This window comes from Zonotrichia albicollis, chromosome 13 (genome assembly GCF_047830755.1).
Source record: "Zonotrichia albicollis isolate bZonAlb1 chromosome 13, bZonAlb1.hap1, whole genome shotgun sequence".
NCBI lineage: Eukaryota > Metazoa > Chordata > Aves > Passeriformes > Passerellidae > Zonotrichia > Zonotrichia albicollis.
Window position 1 is genome coordinate 12,195,140 of NC_133831.1, and position 20,112 is coordinate 12,215,251.

The 20,112-nt window shown below is 40.1% G+C and overlaps 1 protein-coding gene across 1 annotated transcript; it reads right to left on the reverse strand.

Moving 5' to 3' along the window:
- Window positions 1-740: 740 nt before the first annotated feature.
- TERB1 (telomere repeat binding bouquet formation protein 1) lies at window positions 741-19,743 on the reverse strand. Its single transcript, XM_074551034.1, has 21 exons — window positions 19,417-19,743; window positions 17,998-18,055; window positions 16,950-17,060; window positions 16,645-16,773; window positions 16,092-16,223; window positions 15,601-15,661; window positions 15,390-15,505; window positions 15,125-15,247; window positions 14,443-14,595; window positions 13,243-13,374; window positions 11,717-11,842; window positions 10,612-10,769; window positions 9,562-9,917; window positions 7,979-8,040; window positions 6,892-6,984; window positions 5,428-5,598; window positions 4,293-4,373; window positions 3,223-3,339; window positions 2,723-2,835; window positions 1,988-2,197; window positions 741-1,700 (listed from the first exon to the last, which is right to left on the reverse strand). Exons 2-21 carry the CDS (start codon window positions 18,029-18,031, stop codon window positions 1,671-1,673), a joined length of 2,508 nt encoding a protein of 835 aa, XP_074407135.1. The 5' UTR covers window positions 18,032-18,055; window positions 19,417-19,743; the 3' UTR covers window positions 741-1,670.
- Window positions 19,744-20,112: the final 369 nt, after the last annotated feature.

Here is a 20,112-nt window from a genome sequence, read left to right on the forward strand (position 1 = left end):
AGTGACATCAACTATTCTCATGCAATTTTGGTTTTGTGGAGCCTGTTACATGTGGATTTCAAAGCACTTGTGCAGGAAAATTAAACTGATCAAAACTGTGCAGTCAGTCCAAAGGAGAGCAAAAGACTGACTTGCACAAATTCACCTCAGGTTTTCGCCTGTTCCTGGTCCATGACTTCCCTTTCAGATCCCACCAGAATGTTCCAGTGATGTGGCTCCAGCCCCTGCCTTCTGAGAGGAGGTGAAGCATGAGCAGAGGCTGTCCAAAAAGGCAGCAGGAATTCCTTCCTTGAAAAGCCTCAGAACTTCACAAAGCACTGAACAACTTGAATAACTTTGACCTCAGTCCTGCTCCAAAGAGGAGACCAAAGGCTCCACAGGGCCTTTCCAACCTGAACTTTACCTAAGGTGAGGTAAATGGTCAGTACTGCAACATTCTCACCTTGTGGCAAGTAAAGATTCACACCTTACATATTTTAGCCACTTGAGACATATTTCAGATCTTGACAATGTGGATACTGATACACAGTCAGTCAGAGGATGAAGTAACAGATTGTCTGGAGTGGGCTGGTGTCCCAGGAAAACAGCTGGAGTGTGTGAGGGACCCCAGTGTCCTCCTGGGGGACACTCTGCCCACAGTTCCACTGATACTCAACCCTGCTATGGCAACAGCTCCACTCAGAGACATCTTTTATACATGTTTCAATATTTTAATAATGAAACTCCCAAATGACAACAGCTGAAAATATTGGAAGGCATATTTATTGCATCATCGGCATCATCTTTATTGCAAGTCTCTCAGGTTTTGGTTACCTTGCCTGTGTTCAAGCATTTAAGCCACATCATAGTGAAAACCTAGGATTAATAAAATAACTAAACCTTTTCCATAATAAAATAACTGTTGATTCATCCTTCCTTTATCAGAACAAGTAAAAAATACAACTGAAATACTAAGGCTATCACTGAAAAAGCGAGTTACCAAGGCTTTCAGTAAAGCTTCCCATAAAAAATGTGTAATTAGCAGTGTAATTGGTTCTGCTCACTTATTTGAAAAATACACCAGAAAACTGTCCAATTATAAACAGAAGCCAAATTCTACCAGTACCTGCTCAGTTCAACAGTGAGTACAGAATTTCTGCAGCAGTGAAAGATTTGCCTCCTCTGTGCAGCAGTGTTTAACTACAAATTCAGTGTTTTCTGTCAGAGACATTTTCCTGCACATGCAGCATATTCAACACGTGACAAAATATTCCACCTGCTTTAAACATGTCACTAATTAAGAGGAAACAGATTCAGACACAACAACATTAACAGCACTTCCAGACATAAAGTATTCATTTCAGCAATATATCCTTTTCTTACAAATAGCATAGAGCAAGGGACAAAAAGTTAACTCAAAAATTGCACAATCAAATGCTCAAGAAGCTTAAGTTCCAAATTAATGTAATTTTTACCAACAGAGATTTTGTTGTCTATGATGGCATTACTTAAATAAACTGTCAAGTTATGGTAAATTAAAACTACAATGCATAACAATTCTGTCAGTTGTCACTGAAAATCAGGAGTCCAAGCCAACCTAAATTCTCCAAGGGCTTGAGTTGTTCTGGTAATACCTCGCTGTTACAAAGGCTGTTCTTGAACATTCTGCAACAAAGCACTCGCAGATGATGCTACTGATGTCCTTTGAGGGCTTTTTTCATCTATCAAATGGAGATAAAAGAGAAAATATCAAGATAAATGTTGCCCCAAACCACGGCACAATTACAGACCAGCTATCCATAGACAAAGGCTTGTCACTTAATTGCTCCCATGGTCTCCAAAGCACAGGAGCAATGCTCCCTGTGTGAGGGATGCATGGATTTATCACTGGGAAACTGCTGCAGAGACTCTCACACACCAGCATCACAACACAGGCTGGGCAGAGAGGAGACCAATTTCCTGATAATTGGAAGCATTTGCCATCAGTAGAAAATTCAGTGCTGAGTACCTGCACCTGTAACCTGTAGTATTTCTTGGAAAGGTCAACGCTTGTCCGGCCTTTCTGGAAAGGGTAAGACCACAAAATCAAATTCCAGTGGTTGCCCATTTTTTGGACGCCTTTCAAAAGGCAGTTGATTTCTTCAGTTGTGAAATCTTTTCGGACTCTTCTCTTGTTCAAAGGTCTCGTGCTCATGGCCAGGGAATACATTTTATTGCCCTGCAAATAATTATTTTGGTGTTATTAAGAATGATGTAAATGTACATGCTATTTTGCACGTGGGAGTAACATATTACTGGCAATTCAACATTTAATAGTTGTACAGAAATGGTCCCACTGGCAAGGGAACAATGCTTCTCCAAGGTTTCTTCAGTCACTACTTACTAAAACACAGTTTTTTTCTGTGATCTTCATTTCTGTTGTGCCTACATAGTTTATTCTTTTAGCAGGTTTATTCCTTTAGGTTTCTGTTACTTCCATACTGTGTAAATCTTCATCAATACAGGAAAAATCAGACCTTCAGATCCACCATTCTGAAAATATGTCAGCTGAAAAATGCTGAACTCAATTCAAGGCTAAATCAGTGTGACTGGAGTAGAATCAACACAGGAATATTATTTTAATAAGGTTCACTTTGCTACTAGGCTACTGTTAAAGGTGACTAAAAAAGAAACTACGCAATTCCTACTTTTATTTGGCCATTTATAAACATGTCAGTGCATGATTAGGCTGTGCATAACTAACCTCATCTTTGTCAAGTGAATGTGTGCAATTTTCTTTTAAATGCTGACATTTCTGGCTGCACATCTCTTTGACTCTCTGTCTCTTCTGGTTAGCATCCTGGGATTTTTGTAGAGCTACAAAATTGTGAACAAGGAGGCCACTTAGTCATGTTAAGCTAACTAAAATCTACTGAAAAACTGGATATAAAACTGTAAAGGAGCACTTATTCTAATTAATCTGAATATGTAAACGTTGCTTTGTTAATACCATCTCATTCTCCTTAGATCTTTTTCTCATAATCCACATTAAGACATAGGAACTATTGATGAACCAGAAGCAAATAATAATGTTATTGATGTTCAAGTTGATTTCAGTGAGAGAAAGTGTAACAGTTTATTTAAATTCATAGCCATTTCTCTCCAATAGCAAGGACAGGTACTTCTCTCAATGCCCTGACTTAAACCCAAATACTGATCTTTCAGATGTGCATATCAGAGAATTCACTTTCTGATAATACTCACAGTTTTCATAAGCAGGTGTCAAGTTATAGTTGCTAGTCCACCTAGTAGTATTTCTACTATATTCATCTCTCTTTGAAGTATTAGATTTGTCTTTTCTATTTGGAGTCAAAAGAATGCCTTAAAAAAATAAACAATAAAACATTACACACCTTTATGAGAAAAAAACCCAAATCATAAAACAGAGGTTATGTTTTAGGAATTAAAGTTTAAGCGAGAGTTATTTTTTGAGCCATACCACTAATCTGGTCTTGGAAGAAAGACTGGAAAATTCAGTTTACTTCAGCTTACAGGAAATGTGTACTTGCTAAAGATAATATACTGTTCTAATGGGCTTTCAAGATGAAATACAGTTGCTTTGGTTGGTTTTTTTATATTTTAAAATTCCTTTGTGGTTTTCGTAAGACCAATTACTCAATTACTGAATCTGATGGGGAAAAATAGAAACAAATTTTCAAATCAACCTACTAGCTTTTACTGGGCATAAATTAAATAAAATAACCATGTGAACAAGGCTTTTGAAAATAAGAGTACTAAAAATAATTTTTTGGTGGGAATTTCAAAATTCAAACTTCAATTCTCATTTCAAAGAATTCATTCTTAAGGATTCCCCTTGTAGCTGAGTATCACAAGCCCCAAGTCCTTAGCAGAGCTGCCAGCAGGAACAGGAATGAATCTAGTGGAATAACATGTTTGGAACTGCATAAGGAGTGGTGCTGAATCCAGGTTCAGGCAGCTAAGCTCTGCTCTGAGCCTGACAAAACCTGTCCATTTTAGAAAACAATGCCACAAGAAACTGAGGAATAGCAAATGCCATGGAAGTAACCCTGACAGGATTCAAATACACAGGATCAATACAGCAAGTGCCAGATAACTTTGCAGGGAAATAATGTGCATTCACAATTTCATTATTATAGAGTATGCATTTTCTGGCTTAATAATATACAGATTGTTCTCAGAATCTAGAGGGAAAAAAAATAATTTTCTATTCACAGTCTCCCATGATAAAGTTCTGCAAAAGAATTAATAGACAGTAAGGGCTTTTCACACTAGTTTCTAAACCAAGCCCTTACTTTGGAAACGATCCTTCTTGCTCCTAAAAGTTGATATTTCTTTATGCAGCCTGTCTTTCTCCACTGAGGCCGGCAGCATTTCTGGAAAATATAAGATGAACACCAGTACAAATGCCAATAAGTAATGACTGTTAAATTTTCAGAATTCATTCTTTAAGCAGAAAGAATATAGGATGTGCTTCTATTTAATTCATTAAGATCTCTAAGTATCCTAGACTCATAAGTGCATCAGGAATGGTGTGGCCAGCAGGAGCAGGGAGATCATCCTTCCCTGTGCTCAGCACTGCTGAGGCCACACCTCCAGTGCTGTGTCCAGTCTGGGCCCTCAGCTTGGGAAGGGCCTTGGGATGTTTGAACATGTCCAGAGGGGGCAACGAGGCTGGAGAGGGGCTGGGAACACAAACCCTGTGAGGAACCCCTGAGGGAGCTGGGGGTGCTCAGCCTGGAGAAAAGGAGGCTCAGGGGTGACCTTATCACTCTCTACAGCTCCCTGAAAGGACAGTTGTGGTCAGGTTGGGTTGGTCTCTGCTCCCAGGCAACAGCTGACCAAACCAGAGGACACGGTCTCAAGCTGCACCAAGGGAAATTTAGGTTGGATATTAAGGAAAGTTTTTCACAGAATGAATGATAAAGTTCTGGAATGGTCTACCTGGGGAGGTGGTGAGTCACCATCCCTGGATGCATTTAAAATGAGCCTGGATATGGCACTCAGTGCCAGGGTTTACTTGAGGTGTTGGGGCATGGGTTGGACTCAATGACCTTAAAGATCTCTTCCAACCTGGTGATTGTGTGATTCTGTGAATACTGAATGAAATTACTTTGGTGTGATGTCATACATTTACTCACACATATTTCAACTTAACACATTCCTTTCTCTTAGGACTTGACTAATTCTGGCAAATGTGAGAGTCTTATGAAAGCCTGTAATGAGCATCTGTCACCATGGCAAGAAACACACAAAGTCCTTTTAAACAGGAGTGGCCAGTTCTGATCTCATTTAGTACAAATCACAGTAAATCAAATTCAATGAGTGAGTTTCAAACAGCAAGACAATCAGAAGTAAATAAACAAGAGTTCAGAATTGTAAATGCCATTCTAAAGCAATGGTTCCAAGTACTGAACATAAACTCCATACTCTGGTGAGTTGCAGATCTGTTGCTGTTACCAGCAGCCACCCTGCGGAGCTCCCCTCGGTATCTCTCTTCAGCCTCCAGGATAACTCTGTGGTGCTCACACCTATGAAGGCATCTCTGCAACATCTTGGTGAAGGTTTTGCTGTTCAAGGATAGTCCTCCTGCTGTACAACCTGGGAAAAACAGGATATTGCAGAAATAGCAATCACGGCTTCGAAAGGAGCCCCCACAAAGTTCAGGGTTTTATTTTGCTCACTAGGATCAATTTGACTTCAGGTTTTCCATACTCATGGCACTTTTATGTGCCTTCTTGAAATACTTTGTATTTGTTCTCTTAAAAAAAAAATTGTTTTCAACATTTTATGGGACTAAGTTTTACTGCACTTCCACTCCAGAAGTACTGAGTGGGGCACAGATAATCTAAAGAACTACAAATATTGGTGGGATGGGAAGACACAGGCCTCAGTTCCATTTGCACATTTATCCAGGAGCCAAAATATATATATTATGTGCCATATATTTTTTTAAACTTTGTGTTGTAACAGGCATGAATGGTCTCACAGGAAGCCTTGCTGTTCATTTTTGAGCACATTCCCTAGGGTAATTTATGGTTTAAGATATCATGGATGCCCTCATACATCAGCTGAAGGAGAACTTGTGTGGAATCACAGGAAGGGCACAAGTCCATATCTGTAACATTGTGCCCTAAGATAAAGCAGTTCTAAAGCTCAGCTTGAATTTAGTTTGACAACTCGGATAAAAACAATGTTCAAATGTGAGTTATGGGCTGCTTTAGGGGTTCTTTTGTTTTCTGTGGGTTTTTGTTCTGTTGAGGGTTTTTAAATAAAGGAACATTGGCTTGATTACAAAATCCACTCACAAATCCAGAGTACCACCAGCATTCTCATGACCTACTGATGGAGCAGGCTGAGGAATCAGAGCCTGGGGTAACAGAGGGCTGCAGCTGTGGATTACCATGAAACAGCAGTGGGGGAGAGAGAGGGGCTGCAGAACACTGAGGAGGTTTAGTAGGCAAAGAAATGAGGGAAATGAGCAGGGCTACGCGTTCTTCCTCTCTGAAGGCACAGAAAGGAGGAAAACACTGCTCAAGTATTCTTCTAATTAATTACAGCTACTCTATGTTCTGTTTGTCAGCAAACCCATATTATTACATGGACCAAAACTGCAATTTGTCAGTTTCATTTCAATATTTATCTTTTATATTGGAGGTAGAAAAAAGGAAGGGAAAGGGAAAGGGGAAAGGGAAAGGGAAAGGGAAAGGGAAAGGGAAAGGGAAAGGGAAAGGGAAAGGGAAAGGGAATGGGAAAGGGAAAGGCTTTGTTATTACGTAACAGGTAATAGAAAAGATGTGTTACAATTTCTGTCAAGATAATCCACTTACTGCACTGCTGACTCTTGAAGGCTTTTTATGTACACTGGAAAGAAAGATCTAAGATAATACTTACCTAAACACCTTAAATCTGGAATTTTATGGGATGAAGATATAGCTGAAGTACTTTTGACTCTCTCAGTTTTCTCTGAGCAGAATGAATGTTGACCTAAATGAGGGAGGAAAAAAGTCACTAAGAAATACAATCCATCTTTTGCCATGGTAATCATGCATCAGCATAACTACATCCAACTGCATTTTCTATTTGTATATTATTAAAGTATAATTAATAGAACAGCAGAAATCCAAATGATATTTCTCAAGTTAAATGCCTCACATTGGCATTTCTGTAATTCCAGAATAACCGTGTTCAATTAAATGTTTTTTCATCACTCTCCCAAAGGATATTACCTCAACTTGTAGGTAGCAATCAGCCCAGTAAACCCATATTCCTTAACCAAGTGCTATAAACTTTATTTTTGTTTGGAATCAAGTGCTGAAAAATGTAATGTATTGGAATAAAACATATTCTCAGTTTAAACTGGTGTAACCTGGAGATCAGCTGGACACCTGTAAAGCTCCCATTCTGGCAAACTCTAATCTAATGATTAGAGTTAACAATTTTATAAATTAACAGGAAAATAAACAATGAATAAAGATTTGATTGAACTGATCCCAGTTCTGAAATCAATGTATCAGACCAGGATTAATGCAAATCTGGAAAACTTTTCTCTTAAACACATTTTCGTCATGTAGGAACAGCATCAGGCAAAAGTCACTCTCACAGGCAGGTTCTATCCCAGCCTTGCAGGCACAGCACCAAACCTCCATTTTCTGTTAGTGGCTTTCCCTGGTCAGTACAGATTAAATACTAAACTGAATCTCTGATACATTCATTTGTACAATTAAAATCAGTTAAAAAAAAACAAAGCTAAAACAGGTATTAGAAGAAAAGTAGGATAAATGTTCTCCTGCTAAAATTGTGTACAATATAAAATTCCACCACTATGCAAACCCGTTGAAGGATATTACACATAAGGCACCTCTGTCATCTAATGATACATAACAAGTGATAAAAAGTAGTGATAAATGTACACAAAACTAATTAAAATCTCATTAAGAACAAAACCAGCTCAGAAAGGAATATGTGTAGCTATTTGTACCTGATGTGCATGTCTGTTTCATATTTCTAACAGTCTCTGCTGGTTGTTTAAATAACTGTTCACTGGGAAGATCAAAACATAAACAAATTAAAACCAACAAACCAATAAAAACAATGTACATTTACCTGCAAATGAATACACACATTCCAAGGGCACAACAAAAACCCATATTAAATACATAAAAGAGAAAACTCTAAAAGAATTATTCTAATTATCCCAAGTTACTGGACTTATGGCACCCAGCATGAAATCAGTGCATGTTAAAACCTGTTTCCCAGAGATGTGTGCCTGGCATTCTGTGCAGTCTGTTCAGCAGGGAGTGCAGAGCTGTCACTGGTTTCCTGAGTAATTTGCAATTCAGATTCACATAAAGATTACCAAGTGCACATAAAGCTCTCACAGAGTCTTCAGAATACTGTACCCTTCACCATTTGCAGCACTCTAAAAGGCAATTGGTTTTCTTCTTTTCTTAGATTAATTAACTTCTGTGCAACCAACACACTGCCATGATCCCCTGATGGAGCTTTTTTGTGTTCCTGACTCCCTCTGAAAGCCACAGGAGCAAGAAGCCTGATCCATGGTCACCTTCCAGTAACTCCTGTGTTCACACAAACACCAGATTGAATACAGAATACACTGGTATTCAAAACCAGATTTTTTTAAAATTCGTATTTTAAGAATTTTGTGCATCAGAGCCCAGAACAACAACTAAAGAAGCTGTGAAATTATGCCAACCAGTAGCAAAGCAAAATTTACCTGAACGTACCATGGAAAATATCCAGGCTCTTGGTGATTTCTGTGCTAGTTGCAAAGTAACAATATATCAGGAAACTGCACAGAGCAAGATGAAGTCAGACACACAAAAAAAGCACAAGAAAAATGTGGAACTCAAAAATCCAAAACAAAACATACCCCCCACCAAAAATGTAGTTTTGCTTATACTTTTCCATTGACTGTCTTGAGGAATATTCCAGATATAAACTCAAGAGAATGGAATCTGTATTTATCATTGCAAGTTAGCTATAAATAATTTTGGGTTTATCAATAGGAAAGATAAACACAAGCAGCAAAAGAAAATTAGCATCTGTGTGAGAGCAGTGAGCAAGAGAACAGTTCCAAATAGGGCTGTTCCACCACTGGAGCAGAAGTGGAGAACAGCAGAGGTGCAGAAATTTTTTTCCCTACTTTGCAGACACTCCAGTTTAGTATTTTTCCAAGCAGTTCTCTACCTGTTGTTTCCCTAGAAACCATTGTAGCTTTGTCCAAACCAACAGCTGAAATCTTGATCTGTTACACCAGTGAGAATTTCAGGGCAAAAGCCATGGATGATTTTCAGCACTGTGCTGAAGGCATTCAAATGTGCTCTAAAAGAGGCAGCCCCAGCACTCAGAGAGCAGCAGCTTTACAATGGCTGTAATCTTTGATCTGTGACCTCAGAAACAATCTCTGCTGGGCCACCAAAGGGCTACATCTTGCACTAGGAAAAACACCCATGGTTAGTTACAGATAATTCAAACACCTGTCAATCTGGAATGACTAAAGAAAAGCAACTTAGTATTTCTGCTTAGGTGTAAAATTCTCACCCTGCCTGAAGACCAGAGCGACTTTTTCCACAAGCAGTTTTCCCATTTACACTGTGACTCTGAGGCACACTGTCTGTTTGCAGCTCAGTGACTGAACATGGAATGTTCCTCTGTTCAGTCTGTCTGGTAGAAGCTGCATCCATAGTGTTCACTGTTTCATTTTTTTGTGCTGCAGAAGTTAGAGATGGAGCAAGAACCTGATTATTCAACTTTGAGGTCAACTGTGGACAACAGACGACTTTCTGTGCTCCTTCTGTGTACTTCTGTGGATCAACAGGTTTCACTTCATGGGATTTTAATGCTTCAGAATTGGCTACTGAAGATTCATCTACAAATATTTCTCCTTGCACTCTTTCCTGTATTGAAAAGTACTGATTAGTGACTATGTGAGCTCTATAAAAATGTTAAATAAATCCAGTGCCAGGATTAACTAGATAGTCTAACTCTGACAGTTAAGCAAATTCCAGAAAACTCTCTGATTGAGCTGAGAGCCAGCAAGACAGCAATGCCACTGAATGTGTTGAGGGGTACTTCCTAAATGCTAATTTCAGGCTGAAGCAAGGAATTTGCTACTAAGGCACTGCTAGAAAGTATGAGCCATCTAAATAACTCATAAACTTGCTGTTCCAAACCCACAGATACATAGCAGCTTTAAAGCACAAGGAGAAAATGAAACATTCTCCTTTATCATCTATCCCACCACAGCCATACAACCCTGAGCATTTCATGCATGCAAATATTAAAATTATATGTCTGAATATTCAGCAATTAAAAATTATTTCAACTTCTTTTTCTATCCCATAGAAAATCTGGGGTTACAATAAGCAAGAGTACTTCATACAATACAGATGCCTCCATTCTCCGCACACCTGTAACTCAGTCTGATCTACAATACTGATAAAAGCTGCAGGTTGTAGTTTCACACAAATCCAACATTTTTTCCTGGGTTTTTTGCTCACATGGAAATTATCTTAAGGATTTACTTTTACTTTCTCCTTAAACTCTGGAAAGGTGTGATTAGTTTTATACTATTTTGGTAAATAGGCCAACCTCATCGTGCTGTTCTTCATTTGAGTTTATTCTGTGTAAAATTTCTTTTGCTTTCTTCCAGTAGTCTTGCAGACATCTTTTTCTGACTTGCACATCCAATTCTTCTGCATTGTTCACATTTAATGAGTTATCATATAATTTCAGAGACAACTGTTCAGCTTTATAAAATATAAAACAAGATTAATATTTAAAATTTTATCAAGTAGCATTTTAAAAGTATTTATTATATTTTAGTATGCTGAGGGACAGCCTCAATAATTTAATGCAAAATAACAATTTTTATAAAACTTAAATTTATACATAAATATTAACACACTTGAAATATACACTGCAGTTACAAGAGGTGAACTTGCAATTATAGTTCCTATAAACTGTTTTCACAATGATGCTGTGAAAAAAAAAAAAAGCTTTTTCATTGAATTAACTCTGGGTTCTTCACCAGTATGAGTCTCTGCTTTTTTAAAAAACAATTCCATATTAAAGGACACTACAAAGCTCCACACCTCCTCAATCTTGCACAAACCTCTCAGTTGTGCTTGCAGCACAGAAATGTAGATACCTGTTTATTTTTTCCTAATTATCAACTGCACACCCTCCACACTCTAGAGATTAGAGGACAAGGTCCTTGTTTCATGGGAGGGATTGTACAGATAAGTAATAAAAAAACTGAGAGGAGGGACCTAAAAATACATCCTGTTTTAGAAAAAAAAGAGATCAAGATTTCTTAATATTAGAAATTAATGTAGACACAGTGGTTTTGGGCTTGATTATCTCGTGGTTTATTCTCTCCCTCTAGTGGTACATCTCAGGAAGAGAGTAAATGACAATGTTCGTATTTTCCACACAATTTTTAGATGGGAAAGCTTTAAGAACTGGCCCTACATGGAGAGGTTTCACAAATGCATTTTTCCAACACTGTTGGAATTTTTACTTCTCTTTTTTCTGCCTAAGTCAGTTCTTCATGACAAAAAAGCAACTTTCTGTGCAGAAAACAAACATCTTTTGGAGTACACAGAATTACAAAGTTATAATTACTGGGGGAATCAGCAGAACACAGAGATGGAAACCATCACTCTCATTTTTAAAGCAGTAACAGCAAGCTTACTCATTTGTTTGCAGTTCTGCAGCACAAAAGTAGAAGCTTTGATGAGTTCCTCATCCTGAGATTCTGTCAATACCTGAATCATAAGTGGCAGACCATTGTTCTGAAGCAGCTCACGCTGGTTCTCTTCTGGAACAGGACATGGGAAAGGAAAGCTTTGGTTTCAGCCCCACACACCTTAACCTTACAGTAATTTTAGGGGCCAGTACTGGCAACTCTCTGCAAGTTTCTGTAGAAAGAGAGATTTTCATCCCAGACCCCAGCCTGCTGCAGGGACAGCAGGAGAATAAACATCCCACAGGATGATTTGACCAGAACTCAGATTTCTGTAAGAAAACTGAAGGATGACTGAGACAAATTATATGATGGAGTTCCAAGCTCATTTAATTGTGGCCTAAAACATTTCAATAATGACTCCTGTATTTCTTCTCTTCCATTACCTGCTCTTGGAGTAGATATGTGACATTTCTGTGAGGCCTGAGATGAGGAAATATCAAAATCTCAAAATCTTTATAATGAGCAAAATCAAATTAGTAGTTTAATCCTGGTCTAGCCAATCTCTTCCTCCTCATTTATTATATAATTAGCTGAATTTTTATTGTGATCTCATTCACATATGTATTCATGTAATTGATAACTTTGCTAAACATAGTTCTTTCTCCTTTAAACTCAATAAAAAAAAGAAAAAAATTAACACTTTTATTTTGACAGTGTTGACATTTTAAGAAAAACCTTTTTTCTGTTGAAACAATTGCTCAATAATTTTAAAATAATTTTTCTATTCAAAAGACATTTTCCATTAAGTCTTGTTTCACTAATTCTTAATGAAAAAATGTCTGTTAAAATAAATTTATGACCGATTGAGCTAATTATTGAACATGCCATTGGCACTCAGAGGATGAAAATCAACCAGGATTTTTGAACATAAGGCCTTTATCTTGTTTATCTAAACACACATGAGAAAAACCAGAAGTACAAATGAATTTCCCTTTCTCTTTGCTTGCACTACCACAAAACACCAACTGGAGTGCTGTATTTGTACCAGATATGCTTGGACAAGCCCTGAGGAACATGACAAAAACATTTCAGGGCTACCTGCTGCTTCTGTGTCTTGAAACCAATGCACTTCCCTGGCTTTTACAAATAGCACTGGCCTTGTAAGCAGTGGGCAGAAGCTGTATGTGCTAAGGACCAGGAAAAAGAGAGCTCAAGGGAACTCATTTGCTGTGTCTGGATTGTAGTAGCTTCCAGCTCTGGATTAATTATTCCCTGTGACACCTAAGCCCAGCTCTGAATTCTTGCATATTTAGTCTACTTTTTTAAAGCTCCTAAAAACACTTCCTGCTTACAAGCTTTAAAGTTTCAAGATGGAATAATATAGAAAACTTTTTGTCCAAATACGGACATAGTATTATTTAACAGAACTGTCTCTCGTGTCCCAGCCTTGATGAAGTGACACCACTGGGGGAGTCAGGGGATGAGAATTTAGGAGCAGCTGACAGACAGGAAAATAAAAAAGCAAATCTTACCACAAACTTCAGTACAGTGTCCAATTGCTAGAATAATACTGGTTTTTTCTCCTGTGCTCAGTGTCTCATTGGACAGCAGCTTCAGCAGCTGTGACACAGTGTGATACTTTGCCAAGACAACACCCATGGCAGCTGTTTGTTAAAATAATTGGAAGGAAAATAAGCGAGATCATGAGTGTACAGGAATTATCCAAGGATAAAATGCTGGTTTTGAGGGAACTCTACAAACCCCTCAGAGCTTTGGTCCTGCTCAGCCCTGCCCTGCTCCAGCTGGAACAGCTCAGATTGCCCCATGCCTCCTGTGCTGCTCCCAAATGCAGCCCTGCCCGTCCTCCCAGCCTGTGTCCCATGGAGAAGAGGCAGAAGATCCAATGAATGAGGGCTTTGCACTGTGCAACTTTTGCAGATCCCTGCTGAGTTTCTCCTTTATCAGCTCCAGCATGGAGCCAAGAGAGCTGAATAAGACAACAGAGTGTCTGCCATGAAAAGAGCAGGGGGCAAGCCCTTCCTGGCACTGCCAACACCCCTGCTGGTCCATCCACGCTGAGGCCTGGTGCTGTCACACCCAACTGATCTCAAACTACCCTCACAACCTGTGCAGGATGATGCTTTTAAACTTTTGGGAACTTCCATCTGAAGCTCTCATGGCAGAAGTGGGAGATGCACCCACCATGGCCACAGCACAGGTTGAGCAGCACCACAGGTTTCTGCAAACCTTCTGTGGGAAACACAAAACCTCATCAGGAGAGCAGTACCCAGCCAGCAAACCAGGGCAGAGTGTGCTGTGCAGAAACACCACATTGTTTCAGCTCCACCTCTGAATGACTAAAGCTTCCTTAAGCTACACAATTTATTATTCAGGCACAGGCCTAACTCCAGGATCCAAACTGACTGGTCAAATCCAGGCCCAGAGCTCAGCTTTACTTACCCAGCACAGGCTGTAGCATCTTATTTTTGATTTTCAGTTGGGTTTAAATTTCACTGTATTTATTTTAGCAACAATGGGACAGTAATCCACCTCAGATGAACTGAATCACTCCCCACTTACACCTCTGAGTTTTAAAAAACACTGCAACATCCACTGGGATGTGTATAACTTAACTGCCTTTAAGCATTCATTTCTGCAACTTTACCACCAGCACAAGACTTTAAAAATTGCATTTTAAAATTACCATAGATAACAAATGTCTTTCCACTCACAGTTATTGGCAATACAGGCATCCAGAGTCTTTGTTACTATCACGGCAAGTTTCATGCTGGAGTGACTCAAACAAGAATCATGCATAAGCTCAAGGAGAACTTTGGCTAATGTATCCAATCCTCCAATAGAAGCAAAATATTTCTGCACATATGCTTAGTGGAAAAAAGAAAAAATGTGATTTAAGCGACAGAGTTTGCAAATTATTTTAGCATTTCACTGAGTAAGTCCATTAGAGTTTTTCTGTGCACGTGTTAGTTATTACATTTCTTATACAACAGAAGCTGGATATACATAAATCTCAAGAAATGCAGTGACTGCATATAAAATAGTTACAGGAAAACATGACCCTAGTATGTGCACACAAATGGCAGACATCATGCCCGACTTCTACCAAGTCATTGTTTTCAGTCATGTAATAAGGACTTTAATTTAGACACACTTCTAATCAGAACAGCTCCAAAGAGTTTTACTGAGCCTAGGAAATGTCACCAGACTGTGGCTATCTGTGGACTTGAGCACAGCATAGTGTAAGTAAAGATGTGGAATACAGTGGTCGAAGTTCGAAGAACAGCAAATGACTTTGTTAGAGATAAATTGACAAGAAAGAAAAAACCATTTAGCTCTCAAATTAAACCTCCTTTTATCAAATGCAAAACTGTGTAAAGCTTGAGCTGCACTTACAGTTATTTGCAACGGTGAGACCAAGAAATGAACAAATGGGACGAACTATCCCAGGCTCTGTGCAAGTCTCCAGCCACTCTTTGGCATGGGGGAAAACCGAACAGCAAATCTTTTGATTATCTTCTGCAAAAGTAAAAACAAATTACCCCAAATCAAAACGCAATCATTGAAATCAAGTTCAGCTGAACAGTAAAAATGAAACCAAAGTGTTACCGTCTGGAGAATATCTCTGAACTTCTTCCACAATTTTCAGAGCAACACGTACCATTCTGGGGGTTGTTGACACAGGCACAGAGAGCGCTGCACACTGAGCACCAGAGCTGATAGCAGGCATCAGAGTTTTCATCTGACACATTCTTCTCCGACGTGGAGAGAGTTGTTCTGTTCAAGACAATGCAAGCAAGTCCCAAATAGTCAAGGAAACACAGCTGCTAACCAGTCCATTATCTGTCTGTCTGAATTGCAACCCTGTTTACCTGAACAACTGCAGCAGCAGGCTGATGCAGCCTGTGTCTCTGACACAGCTTTGCCCGTTTTCTAGAAGAGAACACACACAAGACTCCAGAGACAAATGCAATTGCAGACAAAATCTTAACAGCAAGTTTAATTTACATACATACATTCCCTTCCCCAAGCACATATCCTCCCCAGAAGGAAATACAAAATCATATCAACATATTGGTAAATAACCTTTCTATGTCTCTCTCTTTCTAGACACTCTCAGAAACTATGGGTTTCCATTTGCAAACTGTATTTTTAGGACTAAACCACGTTCTGCTGTTTAAGAAAATCCCAGTGAACAATGACATTGACAATTCAGGTTCAGTGACATGCAAACATTCATCTTTTTAAATTAACTTCACCAAAACATTGCTTATTGACTGTGCCAAATTTTGGACTGAAGACTGGCAAATAGAAAAGGAGTGTTGTTGTAACACAGAAAAAAACCCCCCATTTTTTTACTTACTATTATTTGACACCAGAGCTAAGATGACATAAACAGACATTCTTTTCAAGTTCACACCAGAATCCTTTTTAATCAAAAATAAAATGAGGTCTTCAAACAATGCAGGAGTACACAAAGTCTCTTGACAATACACTGGAAACAGAAAGTGAAAACCATTAAGTGCTAAAGTAAGCCACTCATCATCCTAAATTATTAAGTCTCAGTTGGGGAGCAGAGACAGGGCAGGACTAGGAAGTGCCTGAGGGCTTCCCCCTGGCAGAGCTCTACACCAAGCTTTGGAACAATGCAGGAGCCACTGAACACTTGCTCTGAGGGAGAGGGGAGTGCAGGTGTCTGGAAACTCAAAGACACTCTGTGTTCACCGGGGAGCAAGGCACTGATCCAACCCAGGCATGGACAGGGCAGCTGGGGCACCCTCACTGCCCCTGCTCCAACTGACAAGCTTCTAGTCTCATTTTGGGAGATCAAAAGAAAATGGAGACAAAGCAGGAGCACAAGTAATGACAGGGGGCCATGGCACACTCAGAAATACAAACAAGATTATTTTTATTACCATTACTCTCTATAATAATCCCCAGGGTAAATAAAGCTGCTTCCTTTACGATGCAATGAGCACTGGACTTGGCAAGGTCATTTATAAACATCAAACCACCAATTTCTCGCAAGTATTCGCTCGCTTCACCTACAAGAGGAAAAAAGAACAGAAACTTTTGCTTTTGTTTCTCTGCAAAATGAAAGGCTTCTAAGGTTCTCCAACACCTCAAGCCTGATGTCCTTTAGACATTTTTACAGTGCCCACCAGTTCTTGGCATATTTGGTGATCATAAATGACTGGTTCTAAGGAAAAGCCTTTCTTACTGTTTTGCTGGCAAATTAAATAGATAGTGATCAAAGCCTGCTTCTGAGACAGAGGGCAGTCCATCTGATATTTAAGGCATTCAAGCAGTAAGTTCAAATCTGTTTTCATATCTAGGAGCAAACACAAAAAACTTCATTAAAATTGTTATATTTTCTAGAAATTAATCTAGTCTAACCTGTCCAAAATGTAGTATGTACATTCATTTTAAAAAAGGGGGAAAAGTGAGCCAAAATGGAGCCACACCACTTCTATTCAGCCACAAACAACAAACCTAGAAATATTTCTGTCCATAGTTTGTTATTTGAGCATGATTTCCTTTGCAGAGTAACAGCCTTCTCGTAATATTTCTGGCCTTTAATTACTAGTAATTCTTAGTAAGTCTGATGTAAACAACTAAATATTAAATTCACAACTGCAAGGTGCGTTAAGTGTAAATAATACAGAGCCATTAAAGTATTCAGAGGGCAAATAAAATTCAGAGTGCAGCTGAAAATCTCTGGAGTAGCAAGGAAAGAGTCCAAGAGCACAAGGCTGCTGTGTGGTACTGAGTTACAGAAGACAGAAACCACGCAGCACAGCAGCACAGCCCTCAGCCAGGTGCTTGGAGATGTAACACAAAATATTCTCTGGCCTCCTACATACAACCCTGGGTGGGTAAACAGCTTGGAAAATCTGCTTCTTAGTCTTTGGGGTATCATTAAAAGACTTACTTGATCATTATTTCTAGCAGTGACAGAGGGTATTGTTTGCTGTAAACCCTTACAAGGTTTGAAGGTTCTTAAAGAAGTTAAAATACAATGAAAATGTGGATAAATATTAGCAAATTAAAAAAAAAAGTGACTTTGTGGTGGTGTGTTTTACTCTGTGTGTAGGTTTGGCACTGGATGTACCCTTTGCATATCCAATACAGTATCCAAAATTTGGCAACTAGGAAAAAGCATGTTTTCCCAGCTGCTCACCACCCCACAACAGGCCTATCACTAAAGTCTGCTAAAACTTTGTAAAATTGATGTAGATTATAATGATAAATTATATTAGATATCTTACCACACTGACTTATCTGCACCTTTTGAGTGTTCATTTTTGTTTTATCTCTGTTCTTGTTCTACAACAGCAAGGAAAAAGTGTTTTCAGTTCTGTTCAGATTAGCAGTGTTTATAATATATGCAGTATAAATGACATCATTTTTCTAAAATGCACTTTTCCCAATTTTCTGCTTTTACTGTGTCATCTCACACACAGTTTAATGTATTCTTGTATGGCAAAATTTTCCTTTGGAAACACAATATTTTATAATAGCCCTGCATTTGTAACTACCAGGTTATCACCTTTTGAGAGTGGACAAAGGCTCAAAGCAGAATCATTGTCATCTTAACGAAGACAGCCAGCTCTGCTTTCTCTTGGGAGTTACTGATTGTCCCCATTCCTTTGCTGCTTCCCTTAGAGAGTGAGAATTGAGAGACTTCATCTCCCTGCAGCCTTTCAGAAGTGATAACAGACATGCATGTCATTTTCCTACAAATACAACCCTGGCACAACAAGGAAAAGCCTGCCAGCCTTCCTCACCTCGTTTTGTCCTACTGCCACCACCCTGCCAGCCTAAGAAAAAACAAAACCCACCCAAACCAAAGGAAGGCTGCAAAAATGAGTTCACTCTGGAGCTAATTGCTTTTCAGAAGAGTTTAATTTAATACATGTTTATACAATTATACAATGTAGGAAACACAAGGGGTTTAAAATTGTATGTATACAAGGACACATCTTGACTTTTTCCTGGATCATTTTACTTTTGCAACCTACAGAAGGTACACAAAATAGTGTTTATAAGCCAGCCTACATTAATTAGATGCAAACAGCTCACCTCGGTTGTTGCATCACAGAGCAGGGTGGAAAGACAAGCAACTAGATTTATCTCAACAAACAGCTGGCAAGTGTTGCACATGAAACTCTTCTCCGTCAGTTATGGCAAATAACCCACTTGTAACATTGCTTCAAACCTCAGAAACCACTCCTGGAGAAGCACAGATCTGTCAGTGCGTGTGCTCAGCAGCACTAGAGCACATGGCTGGCACGGTCAGCAGAATGCCAGCCTGGGCAGGACTTATCCTTCGAAACCAGGGACCGAGCCCAGAGGGGACAAGTGCGCCTTGTTGGCGTCCTGTGGAAACCAAAGCCCAGAGCAGCAGCGGAGGCCGTGAGGACGCTGCGCTGTGCAATAGCACTTGGGGCTGTCCTGGCCTATTTCAGCTCCCTCAGATGAGCCCTGCGTGATTTACAGCTCATTATCAGAGCTCCATTCTGAAGTCTTAGCAAGCACTCCTGATCAGCCCAAATATAAAAGCGAAAGAACATAAGAAAGGGGGGAGGGGGATGAAAGGCAACAGTCTAATGATGAAACAGCAGCTGCATTCTTCTGTGGGAAGGTTAGGGAGTCTCGAGGGGGGAAATGGGGCACGGCTCGAGTACCTCTGATCCAGTGGTGCGGGTGGCTCCGGGCAAGCCCCGAGGCGAGGCGGGTGCCCGCTGCCGAGCGCGGCCCGGCTGAGGATGGGATCTGCGGGCTGAGAGGTGGGATCGCCGGACTGAGGGATGGGATGGGATCGCCGGGCTGAAGGGGAGCGGAGGCCCCGCCGGCCTGAGGGCCGCGATCTCGCGGAGCTGAGCAGTGCGTTTGTGCGGCTGAAAGACAGCGGAGGCCCCGCCGGCCTGAGGGCTGCGATCTCGCGGAGCTGAGGGCACAGCCCGGCCCGGCCCCTCAGGCGCCGCCGCAGCCGCAGCGCCGCCCGAGCGCCTCAGGCGCGGCCGGCCCTGGACTCGGGACAGCCCTGAGCCTTCCCCTCAGGCGGGCGGGAAGCGCTTGGAGTTGTAGAACCGGCAGGGGTGAAAGAGATCTTTAAAACCGTCAGTTCAACGTCAGCCCAGCACTGACACTGCAAACACTAAACCACTAAAACATTTCCCAGTGTCAGATCCAGAGGCCTCTTTAACAGCTCCAGGGATGGCAACTCCATCCCCTCTCTGGCCAACCTATTCCCAGGCCTGAACACCTGAATAGTGAAAAGCTTTTTCTAAAATCTAACCTGAATTTCCTCTCAATGTGAGGCTACTTTGGTTCTGAGTGCATAGCTAATATCTGAGTTTATTAGAACTGCATTCTTTTAT

What these genes read in the sequence shown, in the direction of transcription:
- TERB1 (XM_074551034.1), bottom strand. Translation starts at nt 18,031, where the DNA reads ATGAACACTCAAAAGGTGCAGATAAGTCAGTGTG. An exon ending in TCTCACCGTTGCAAATAACT is followed by an intron (nt 14,596 to 15,124) that starts GTAAGTGCAGCT and finishes TTTTCCACTAAG; the next exon opens with CATATGTGCAGAAATATTTT. An exon ending in GACACCTGCTTATGAAAACT is followed by an intron (nt 2,836 to 3,222) that starts GTGAGTATTATC and finishes ACAATTTTGTAG; the next exon opens with CTCTACAAAAATCCCAGGAT.